Source organism: Nasonia vitripennis, chromosome 1, assembly GCF_009193385.2.
Source record: "Nasonia vitripennis strain AsymCx chromosome 1, Nvit_psr_1.1, whole genome shotgun sequence".
Lineage (NCBI taxonomy): Eukaryota > Metazoa > Arthropoda > Insecta > Hymenoptera > Pteromalidae > Nasonia > Nasonia vitripennis.
Window position 1 is genome coordinate 6,993,906 of NC_045757.1, and position 12,664 is coordinate 7,006,569.

Sequence of the window (12,664 nt, forward strand, 5' to 3'; positions counted from 1 at the left end):
AACGATCGTCCACTCGCGTGCTCGCATAGGCTAAAGCTCCCCGCGAAAAATCGATGCGAGAGAAAGAAAGAGCGCCGTGTACGAATTTCCAGTTAACCACTTAGCCGAGACGGAGTCAAAAGAATACATACGCGTACAAAGGCCCCCGCGCGGACTGCCTAAAAGCCGAATCAAGACAATCCTTTTCCCCAGTCCTCTTTCCTCTTTCGGTCGGGCTAACGCGCGGAATTCGATTTCGGGACTCGATTATACCGTAGAGGCGGGCTTAATGCAACGCTACTATGCGAATGGACTTTGGGAACTGCGTGCGGCGGGGATGAAAAGCGACGGACGGTCGTGTTCTCTGCGGTTGCCAGGGGCGCTTATATTCGCGCTTTCTTTTCGTCTCTCGTGTGCGTCTTTTCGCTTTGAGCGAAGGTTTAATTTGAGTGGTGGGTTTTGTTTGCTCACAAGCTGGAGAGTAGTGCAATAACAGAGTGAGCGACGACGTGAATCATCCCCGCGAGCTCGTATACAATAATAGTCTCTATGTTTATAGCCGTAGCATAATCTAAACGGTAACTGTAACTACCCCGGCATATCGCGTTAGCATTCAAAACGGTAATTTTATGCTTGATAAAGCTGTGTGTGTACGCGCGAAACTCGCCTCTAAATATTCACGACAATCGTGGCATATTTTTCAGGATAACGTAATGATCGAAAGCTCCATTATGGTGAACAAAAAAAAAGAAAAAAGATATCGCGTCTCCGCAACGTCAGAGGGAAACCGCGACTAGAGAGAGGCGAAAAAAGCCAAACCGCAACCGCAAAGGTATACGTACGTGTATATATACTTTTTGCGCGTCAGTTCCAGAGAAAGCCGGCGCGCAATTGCGTTTCGCAGAAAGCTTCGTCGCGTAATTAAAGAGGGGGTATACAGCCCGAGGGGCTCGACTGACCAAACGACCGAGAGAGCCGCTCCGAAAGACTATATTGCCGGAGAGAGGGAAAGAGAGAGAGAGAGAGAGAGAGAGACCGAGTGCTAATGTCGATGGCTCCCCCTCGAGTACAAGAGGGGGAGTGTGTGTGTTTACGCGCGACGCCGCTGGTGCTGCTTTCGACGTACAGTCGGGGATGCAAGTATTTCAGAAGGGGGTCGATGCAATGTATAGGATCATATGCGTGTAGGATTTTGGGCTGAAAAGTCCAAAGGGGGTGCGCCTGCACCCCAAGTAGCCCCTTTAAGCGGGAGCGCTTGATCCTTCTCGTTTTTTTTTTTTTTCATTAAACGCTTGAGATGAAACGCGCGCGAATTCCGCGGTTCGATCGCGAGGGGAAGAGAACTCGAGTGCAGGTTTTGTTGCTCTTCGAGTGTCGTTTCTTCGCTCGAGAACGACGGTGTGTATACGTACACACCCCTATTTTCACGGGGTAATTCAATCGCGCGCAATGTCGTCGCGGGACGGAATCTCGTTAGCTCTCTCGAGCGTTAAAGTCACCGAAACAACGTGCAATCCTCCGAAACTGCTGCAGCTGGCTTTATGTATAACAGTATAACGCGACTGGGTAAAAATCCTGGGGCATTTGCATCCGTAGATATAGAGCGTGTCCATCCGACTAATCTTTACAGCCGTCGATAAAACCTCGGAACAAAGCGATAGTAGGCGCCTCGTTGTAAAATTGAGCAATTCTAACGGGCCCGTTAAATCGACGTCCATCTCCTACTCATTCGGGAAGCTTCATTGGCCGGTCTGAATCAATAGGCGTGCGCGCTCGCCCGCACAATTCACCAGCGACTAATTGATACACACGCCTCTCTCCGACTCTGATGCCGTGTTTGCGCGCGCGCGAGCGTTGTTGTGTACCTACTCTCGGCGTAAAACTAAAATTCCGCGAGCTGCGCACTTTTTAACGACCCTCGTTAAAAGCTCCAGCCTTCAAACTCTCTCTCTTTCCACGGATCGTGCCTTTGTTGCGCTGGACGCAAGTGTATGTACTGCAGATCTCTCTGTGCATGTGCACGTAGAAGCGAAGGAGACAAAGCGGGAAAGGGGTGTAAAAAGGCCGCGCATAAACATTGTGTCCAGGGCTTTTATAGTTTCGTACTACTGCGTTATACGCCGAGAGGACGTCGCGCGAGCGCGCAGTTCCGTGTTTTACGCGGGCATAACGACGCTAGGGGGCGCCACTGCGCTAAACGTAGTTTTACATCGTCTGGAATTTTGAGGTTATGTTTTTTTGGAAATGACTCGCACTCGCGTGTACGCGTGCAGTGTGGACGCACATGAGAGATTTTTAATGTCGACTGCGCCCAGTCAAAACGCTGAAGGGAGAAGAGATAGGGAGAGAGAGAGAGAGAGAGAGAGAGAGAGAAGGGAAGGAGTATTAGGGGCTGAAGATTATATCAGGCTTCCTCGCAACTACGTCAATGATTGGACACGCTCCAGGCGCCCGCGTAATTATGGCGCGAGCATCTCTCTCTCGGCTAGGCTTATATATGGATCGACGTGCGCTGCATCGGCTCTGAATCTTCCCCCCTCGTCCCCGATATACGCGCTCGTGTGTATACGGAGTGATAGGCAGGTCTTATCAAAAGCCTCGATCTTTACTACTGTCGTCGTCGTCGCGCATTATCATTCACAAGAGGTTGTGCGTGTGCGCAGTGAGCAGGAGGGCAAGAAACTTTGCAAGAATTATTAAACTCGCAATCCAGCGCTAGTAGAGCTCATATAGAGAGAGGGAGAGGCTACTGCATCTGCGTCCCGAATAAATTCAAACTGGGAAGCCCGTCGACGTTTACGACGTCCATTCGTATATTACAGTCCGAGTATACGGACACTAGGCGGACTGTCAATGCCGCGCGTGCAAAGCTCTCCTATGCCCTATACCTATTCCTGCGCACACCCCAACGCTGCGTTATATTCGATAACAGGATGCTGAGAGAGAGAGAGAGAGAGAGAGAGAGAGAGAGAGAGAGAGAGAGAGAGAGAGAGAGAGAGAGAGAGTGAGAGAGATATAAGCGAAGTCTACGTGGCCGCGAGGGGGATGGGTAATGCACGCGAATGTAAAGGTTTATGGCCAATATGGGGTATTTATTGGAAGAGGCAGAAGCTGGACCCCTCTAAGGCTTCGTTTCATATATTATATAGGTATAGAGAATAGGTGTACGTGTACCGACGTCGATTATTGAGGAGGTCTCTCCTTCTTCTCTTTTCGGAGAGGCTGCAAGACGGAGGTAATCGCATTAATATAAAAACAGTAAATCTCGCGCGAGCACAATGGGCCACACTCCTTGGTCGCGCTTAAGAGATCGGCGCGCGAAGTGTTCGAACAATGGAAGGCCGCTATAAAGTTTCTTCTCTCTTTCTCTCGTAGTAGGTCTTTTATTAGGTACTTAGTACTCCGACCATTGCTCGGAGAGAGAGAGAGAGAGTCGAGGAATAACTTAGGCTCTCTCTCTCTCTCTCTTCCATTTGGCCAATTGCATAGCATCAGCAAGCCGATATCGATTCACAATGGATTTGAGAGATAGAGAGAGAGAGAGAGAGAGAGAGAGAGAGAGAGAGAGAGAGAGAGAGAGAACTAGCGACGTAAAGTATAATCCCAGAGTAGAGAGGGAATATCAGAAGCCATAGCGACGGCGCATATCAAAGCGACGCCGGACTTAATTCGGATGTTTCGACGGCGCCTATGGTCCAGCGACCCTTCACGCACATATTGATCAGAGCGAGAGACTGACGAGGGAGAGCACGTACGCGCACGCATCGCTGAGTCATGTGCAGAGCGCGAGCGTCGAGCGTTTATTAATCGTTTAGCATACGCGCAGCTGCGAGCGCGGGATTTTCAAAAGTCCGACTTATTTACACGCCGGTGACTGCGTGGACCGCGTAATATCGGAGAGTCTGTGTGTATGGATCGAAGAACGCGCGTTTTTCATTTCGCCGGATTAATTGGCGACGATCACTCTCTCACTCGCTCTCGTTTATCGACGCGTCATAAAGCGTCATCCGGCGAATCGTAGCTCGCGCCGTATATCAAAGCGGCCGAATAGCGCGATATGCTTTATTACACGGTCTATATATTCGAGTGTGTGCGTGTGCGTACGGTTTGACGGGAGATGACGCTGCCGTTGCTCGTCGAGCATTAATCAACGCGTTTTTTAAATTGCAGTTATTGTGCGTACCGGTGGATCGTAATAACGACGTCGTTATTGTATCTATACAGCAACTGTCATCGTCGATTCAACGGGAATCTATATGCAACACCGAGTATAAGAAAATCCGCGGACAAAGTCCTTATAATCGAGCACTCACTCAGCGTCCCGTCAACTCCAGACTCGAAACTCCCAAAGCCATCAGAGCCGCGTCAATTGTGCGTCATTTTAATGCCTCACCGCGACGCGCGGTTTAAGGAACTTGTCTAGCTCCTCCGGAGTGAGCGATTTCAATTTTCGCACAAAGCCGCGGCCCCGAGTGCGAAAATATTGTACGAACCTTCCGCGTAAACAGGTATACTTCGGAGGAAAACTTATTCGACTTTTTTTCTCTCTATTGATAATCGTTTTTCCGGAGGGTTACGCTGCGTGCACGAGTGTACATTATTTCTCGAAATTCAGGCGAGAGTCTTCGCTTGTAATTTCAGCGCGCGAATCGAAAGCCAAGTGTTCTGTGTACACAGGGCATAGTCGAGGGAGTTGAAGCTCGAGAGGAGAGAAAACGTCGAACGAATTGTTTTGCTAGTATAGGGTTAGTGGCAGGTCTTGGAATGAGGGAGGGGGAGAGAAAGGGTTGCGAGGGAAAGCTGAAGAGACGGGGAAGTTTATTACAACTTAATGCGCGGAATTGTTGGCCCCTTTGGTACTCGTCTCTCGCTCGCATTTGAATGTTGACGCTGTGTGCGCGTACGTATTCTGCTGGGGGTTTCAGCTCACGTAATGTACGTGAAGATTTGTTGATTGTCCTAGTACTATGCACGCACAACTAACCTATAAAAACGAGACATTTCAACCAAGTCGGGTTAAAGACTTGCGCTTGTCAAACGCGTAAAATCTCTTCTTTAATAAAAAGAATTGCGGCCTTTTTCGAAAGCACCACTTAACCGCTTGTAATTCGTCGCAATTTATGCCTCGTGCAAGAGCGCGTGAGATAAGAAGCGACTCGAATGGAAAATGTAGCTCGCATACATAGTAGTAGTAGTACGGAGAAGAAGTATTTTTTCCCGCAAGAGCAAGAGCGATATTTATGTAACCCAGTTTCCCCGGCGCTTTATCGGTTTTACGAGTGTAAACCGTAGGCGTCCAGATAAAGTGAGGTTATGAGCGCTCGCGCGAATAATTTTTTACCTCCTCTGCCGAGCGCAAAGCACAGCGTCGTCTCCATTCTGCGAAACATGATTATTACCGTTATAATCTTACCCACACACACACACACACACACACACACACACACAAGGCGCTCACATAACGAATTACGCCTCGTTCCCTGTATATCCGCGTCGAATAACCGCGTCGATAAAGTCGGCCGTGCGCAAGAATACGGCGATGAAATATTTACTTCGCGGCGTCCGAAGAAAGTTGCGCACGTATACCGGAGGATATTACACGTATACGCACACAGAGAGGGCGCTGCTGCAGCGCAAACTTCTAATATACAGCGCGCGTAACAAAGTTGAGCCGTGCACTGCAGCCGACAACAAAGTATCACCGAGCTATTAAATTAACGGCGCGGATCAAGATTGAATAATTAATGCGTCTCGCGTTGGCAACACTGTCGCTCCGTCATAATGTGTGACGCAACGGGGGCGCGCGGCGCGGCTATGAGCTATTGCGTGACGCTGAAATTGCGTCTGCGGCTTTTTTGGAATTTTGTGGGGGTGGTAAGTACTTTAAGTACTTAATAAAACAAATTAGTTCTCGTGACGAGCTCGATCGTTTTATTAGCGCAAGTTTCTTGGTTAAGTCTATGTAACTGGCTAATCAGACGCGTAATGGAGAGATCAACGCGCACGTGCTGTGTGGGTTGAAGCTTCATTGGTGTGTGTACGACACGTGAGACGAATTTGTAGCCGGAATCCAGATGAGCTGTGTTGTGCATGGGTGTGTAGGGACAGTTTTGGGCCCTGATGACGGATTGGATCAGTTTCTTAAGCCGGACGCGATGAATGGACGGATCGTGGGTAAGTCGAATGAGTTTCGATGAAGTTTCGGGGCTATATACTGGTACATCGCAGGAAAGTAATAAACGTAAAGAAAGTTGCGGGATACGAGGCATTAACATCACACCGTAATACAAAGAGATCAGTAGTCCCGCGCGCACACACGGGAAGCAACGAAATTCGAAGCCGACTCCTCTTTGGTCGACCCGAGCGCGAATCGCAGCTGAGTGGCCGCCTCCGCGAGCAGGTAGATATAGGTATATCTACACAGACACACGCAGCCAGGGAGAAGTATATAGAGCGCATCGCGAGCGGAGGCGTCGGTATACCGGCGCGGCTCTCTGGCAAGGTGCCAGAGCCGCGCGAAGTGAAAGGAGAGGACACGCCCGCTGAAACTAGCTGCGCCTGCTCCGAAATCGCCGCTTCAATGGCGCTCTATTCAGCCGGAGACGAGGGTGTGTACAAGCCGATTACTATTTTTCCTTTTTTTCCCCTCGCGAAAACTTGTTTATATTCGATTTTATCCAAAGTATACGAGCGATCAGTGCAAATACGCCGCTAGTAAATATCGTTCGCGAGCATCGAAAAAAATCTTAAATTAATGCGAGATAGCTACATGCGCTTTGGCAAACATTAACCGGCGCAGCGAAAATATTTGAATTTCCGCGCCGGAAATTATATCGCGTCGCGATTTTCCCCGCCTCGAGCGTTCATATTAGCCGCCGTGATTACGAGCTGGCCGGTAATGTTTGCGAGCCGCGGGGAAAAATAAAATTCCGTTGCTTTTTGACGAGCCTCCGCATTAGCGGGTCGTGATTTTCCGAAAACTTCGCATATTGTCACTTTAATCGTCGATTATATGCGTGCTCCGCTACGTCAGCACATTTTTTTCGATAATAGCAGAGAGCTCGAAATAATTTCAGCGCCGCGCGCGAAGGTTAGCAAAAAATATATAACGTAATACCGCGATTACACGTATACAACTATGCGCGTACACCGGACGTAAATAGCGTTAATCAGATTACGCACAAGGCGCGCAAATCCCCCCGAGCTTCCGTGGGAATTCAATATCCCCGCGAGCCCGCGTGTATACCATATACACTGAATATACCATAGTATACACACGCGCTTAACTTTAAAAATAAACGAAAACAGCGATAATACATACGTCATATCTTAATCCCCCCAAAGTTGCCTCTCCCCATTACCGGGTGTTATCCGGGCTATCAACGCCTCCATAATTAACCAGAAACAACAACAATCGTAATTCGCGTTGCCATCGGCAATTTTCCGAGTAAATACGCGGCTAGCGCGTATCAATCATTAACGGCGAGGCCGTCGTCGACGCGCGCTTACGGCCCGCCGGCATAATTTAGCGATTGGCCGCACTGCCGAAACTTCACGCACGTGCATAAACGTGTTACGAAAGTCTCGGAGATTATCATGCGGTAGGCGGCGCGCATAGGGGGAGCTATAATCGCCGTTAAAGCGCTAATAACGCGTCGGTAAGGTAGGTCTCGCTGCGTTGGAAAAATTCGAAAGTAAAAAAGGATAACTCACCTCTGCTAGTACCGTCGGGTCCACGAAGGATGGTGCACTCCTCTATTGTTCCAAAAGCAGTGAATAACTGGCGTACATCGTCTTCTGTCTGTTGCTTGCTGAGCATACCCACAAACAGCTTACGGTCTGCGGAGTGGACGTCGACGATGAGGTTGTAGAGACGAGCGCGTGTGTGTCAGTCGCAACAGAGATAAAAGAAAACAGAGAGAAAAGTCAGCGGTTAGTCGGAATCAACCGTTCGTCGAGCCGTCGCTCCGGTAGCGCTGATAAATAAGGAATATATATATATATATATATAATAGTGAAGGTAATAAATAAAACGTATAAAGACAAAGGATAAAAAAAAAATCAAAAAATCTGGCGGCTAACACCGAGAACGACAAAGTTACACGGTTACACCACAGCATCCACCATCCTAAAGGGTTATCAGGGATCGACGGGGGAGTTTTTGTTTTAATATTGAACGTAACAGAAACGAAAAGGAAAAGAAAAAAAACGAACGGATTAACACAAAAGTATATATATATATATATATATATAATAAATATATATATATATGTGTGTGTATGAGGAAAGTATAAACATAACATGACGATGACGGATGATAAATCATAATTTATATAATATATATAGACGGACAATCTGTCGGACACGTTTATATTATTTCGGCCCCGCTACGAGCGGCAGGTGCACGAGAGATTGTGCGACGCTCGTATTTCGATATATATATATATATATATATATATATATATATATATATATATATATATATATATATATATATATATATATATATATATATATATATATATATATAGTATATCACGTCCAAAAAAGTACATCTAACACCATAACGGGTATATCTGCGCGTGTGTTTTGGCAATAATAAATATCAAAAAACGAAGGACTCGACATGACGATGTAAAAAGTATGGTTATATAAGCATAACAAAAGGAAACACAAATTTGGTTAATCAGAGGCGCACAACGAAAAACATGAACGTAAGTATATGACAAAAGAAAACAAAACAAAAAACATAAAAAAAAAGTAAATGGGAATAAAGAATAACGTGAATTGTAAGAACAGTCATGAATAACCAAGCAGTCAATCAATAAATGACAACCTACGGCCTAAGCCACAACCCAAAGAGAGAAACATAATAATGGTCAGAGTAAACGGGAACACGCGGTTTTACCGGGCGGGACGATAAGCGACTCACTACTAATAAATATGCCGAGTTCTCGCCACCCTCGCCCACGTTCATCGTTCTCGGCCTGATGACATTTCTCCATTTCTTTTTTTCGCTTTCTTCGCATCTCCCCCCTAACGCGGCCCTCATTAAATGCTAATGGCGAATTTACGAGCGCACATACAGCGCGCGAGCAAAGTGTGTAAAACGTAAATGTTCCGTATAACCTAAAAGTTCGCCGGTGCGAGGCTGTGGATGCGACGACGGTGGCGGAAACTCGACACGGTGCTGATATAGGCGACACTTCTTAGGGTCATCACACGCCAGTTAATAATACATGACAGCGATGCTTATCAAAATAAATGACTGCACTGCAGTTATTTCTAATTTCGGTTTGGTATACCGCTGGTATGGCTTTCTTTTTTGGAAAAAGCGCGCGAAGGTGTGTCTGAGGGCGCCACCTCCGCTGCTTTTGTGTTTCATGTTTTTTTATTCGTGCAACTGCGGGAAAGAGCTGCGATTTACTTATGGGCTCTCCCTTTGTTCACGAATGTCTCTTATCTCGCTAATTTTGTCTCAACTAGGCCTGATTGGGTGATTCGGAACGAAATTTCGCACTTAAATCCAATTGGTTTATTTTCGTCAAATTTTGACTTTTCGTTTTGTATAATAATTTATAACCGTCGCAGAGAATTTTGATACAGCTGGAGCGAGAGTTTTTTTTTGTTTGTTCTTTTTTTAGAAATATCTGCACTGGATAATAATAATCACAATATATAATAGTAATAATAATAATAATGATAATAATAATATATAAATAATAGAATTACGTCTATGTATTCGGTTAATTTTATAAAATCATACGACGATGTACAGTGTGTTAGTAGATGTTAGTGTGCAGGACTTGGTGTATGCGTGTGTGTATGTGTGTGTGTGTGTGTGGGCGTGCTAATGTGTGGCCGTGATATCGTGTCTGAGGGATCTCTGTAGTCATGAGGAACGTAACAAGAATCGGCTGGGATAATTAACGTAAAAACTTGATTTAAAAAAAAACAAAAACAAAACGTCACGAGTCTAGGCACAGACAGGGTATATGTATATAATAATAATATAGTATATGTATATAACTCACATTATAATCAGAATATAAAAGATATACATATGTACAAAAGTGGTATATATATAATATAAAAACACATCGACAACGAACGAGACAATACATTCAACGAGCGAGCCACTATATGGTCACAGCTGTATATAATAAAGAGCGGGGTGTGGGTGGTGGTGGTGACATGATTGAATTTTGGGGGAAGGTGTTGTTCGTGACGTGTCGTTTCTTTGCTCGGGAACGATGAGAGGACGGGATATATATGTACGGCAGCTCTACTATACGTATGATTAATCGCAATATAGTTACGTATACGTATACACTATGCGTAAAAAAGTGATCGTGAAAAACTTGCGGAACTCCGAGCCACAAATCGAGGCAAAAATGAAAAACAAACTCTAGTGGCGCAATCTATGTATGGCTGCATAAAATCTAATAACGTCGAAAATAAAAGTTTGAAAAAAAGAAGGTGGCAATCGAAGCCAGCTCTATATGCAAAAAGAAGTGATATAAAAAGAGAGCGGAAAAAGTCTATACGGTTGATCAAATCATCGGTGGTGCTCGTCGAGGACGGAGTATATATAGGAACATGTCGAGTGAGGAGAGTTGCTGCAGAGGGTGTAGAGTCTTCTTCGGTTCTTTCCATCGCGGGACATTAGCGAGGAGAGCAGAAGGGCGAGAGAGAGAGAGAGAGAGAGAGAGAGAGAGAGAGAGAGCGAGAGGGAGAGAGAGAGAGAAAAAAAGTTTCGCGCAGGTGTATAGGAGAAAGAGTGGGTGTATCACAGTGGTCTCTATCTCTCTCTATCTCTCTCTCGCATATGTGTGTGTGTTGGGACGGTAAGATATTGATATAGGAAGCGACTCTCTAGCTATCTCCTGGAAGTCGAAGTTACCTTCGCAGCGGCCGCCACCGGTGCCTCCTACTTCCAGAAGATGGCACTGGCGCTCCCGTCGTCCATCATGCACTCTGTAATACAGAAGAGAAAAACAAAGAGAATGTAGGCGTGGCCTCTCGTAACGTATATCAGCCAAGCTGATCTGCTTTCTTGCTTTCTTTCTTTCGTTTTCTTTTTCTTTTTGTCGCGCGATCGCGCTCGCGCTCTTATGCTTTTTTAACTCTGCACGTGTCTCTGTGTGAGTGTGTTTATCTGAGTGTGACTGTGTATGTGTGTTTGGCCTATAAAAAGAAAGACTATCTCTTTTCGTGAATAAAACGAGGCCGTACAGAAGAGAGCATCAGCAGCTCGTACCGATGGTAATAATAGCAACGATGACAATATAACAATGTGGTGGCCATCTCTCTTTGGGTATAACACCGTGTTGTCGTTGCTCAGAGCTCTCTCTCTCTCTTTCTCTCTCTCTCTCTCTCTCTCTCTCTCTCTCTCGTGTGCGAGCCTCGTTTAGCTCGCCCCCGCGCGAGGTAGGATAAATTGATATAGTGCGCAGGATATTTCTCTCCGTTTGCACGCGCGGCGTCCTTTATCTCTTGTGTGTGTTTTTCTCATTTTTTCCTCGTGTCAAACCTCCTTTCGTTCGCGATTTTCGACAATAAACAAAAGCGATCGAGTCGAGCCTGTAGGGACAGTGAAAAATCAGCCTCGAGGGCAGGAGCGGGGTTCATCAGCATAAAGCAATAATTGGCCATCCGCTGGCGCTGCTGCGGAATCGATGCATAAATCGCTCTCATCGAGATGCGACTGAAAAGAGGGATCCGACAAAACTCGTCAGGACAGACTCGTTTGTATGGGATTCGATCAGAATCCGAGGGTGTTAATCATCGTTGCATAATTCGAAAAAATTGGATTTTCAAATACTCGGCTCCTAATTGAGCGTCATTCCGTCGGAGCAAAACAGAAGAAGAAATTGGACCTTTGTCGTCGTTGGGCTAAAAATGTTAACGCGTCCGGCAAGCGCGCGCGTCTATAACGTATAAGAAAGAGCTCGCACCCCTCGGGGGAAATTATGTGCCCAGGGAGTTGGGCAAACTTTCCTTCGAAGCCTCAAAATCAAATCCCAGCGGGCGACGGCATCCGACGTCCAAATGGATCGAGTTTTCGCGTCGTGGTGAAAAAATGGGCTTATTCACTTTAATGCCTTCCTCTCGACTTTTTTTCCCTGCGGTGCAGGCGACGCCTGTTAGAGAGCCTTTATTTAGCTGCCGCGTGTACAAGAGATGGATGTGGAAACTTTCACTTATGTTCCGAGTAACGAGCGAACACTGCTCGCCATTTGTAATTTTTTAATCGAACCAGAAGATTCGAAATTTCGCGTCGCAGCGCTGATAAAGACGCGTCGATGAACCTACATATAGAACTTTCTCTGTTTACGCGACGGCAGACGCTCGATATATCACAAGAGGAAGACTTCCCGCGAGAGATAGATATATATAATCAACGTAGCTTTCTTTGGAGAGCGAGAGAGAGAGAGAGAGAGAGATCGAAACTTATCTACTTGCTCCCGAGCGTTATCCAGCCGAATTACCACTTGGTGTCGCGAGTTTGTTCGACTTGGGGGCTTTTCAAATCTGGAGCCGCACCCCTGGACTTCTCTCTCTCTCCGCAGAAGTTAATACCGGCGAGGGAGTTGTTTGTGCAGTCGTCTTTCGCGCGCAAGGAAGATCTCGATACCGAGGGGATTTCGATGAATCCCCGGGATGGATGGATACCTGCGAGCTA

The 12,664-nt window shown here is 46.4% G+C and overlaps 1 protein-coding gene across 11 annotated transcripts in view; it reads right to left on the reverse strand.

The window, feature by feature from the left end:
• LOC100121596 (CUGBP Elav-like family member 4) overlaps positions 1–12,664 on the reverse strand; it is a 566,446-nt gene that overhangs the window by 43,623 nt on the left and 510,159 nt on the right. For all 11 annotated transcript variants that reach the window (XM_032596161.1, XM_032596166.1, XM_032596164.1 and 8 more), the window contains one exon: positions 7,693–7,818. In XM_032596161.1, coding sequence (XP_032452052.1) covers positions 7,693–7,818 — 126 coding nt within the window. The remainder of the gene's footprint in view (positions 1–7,692; positions 7,819–12,664) is intronic.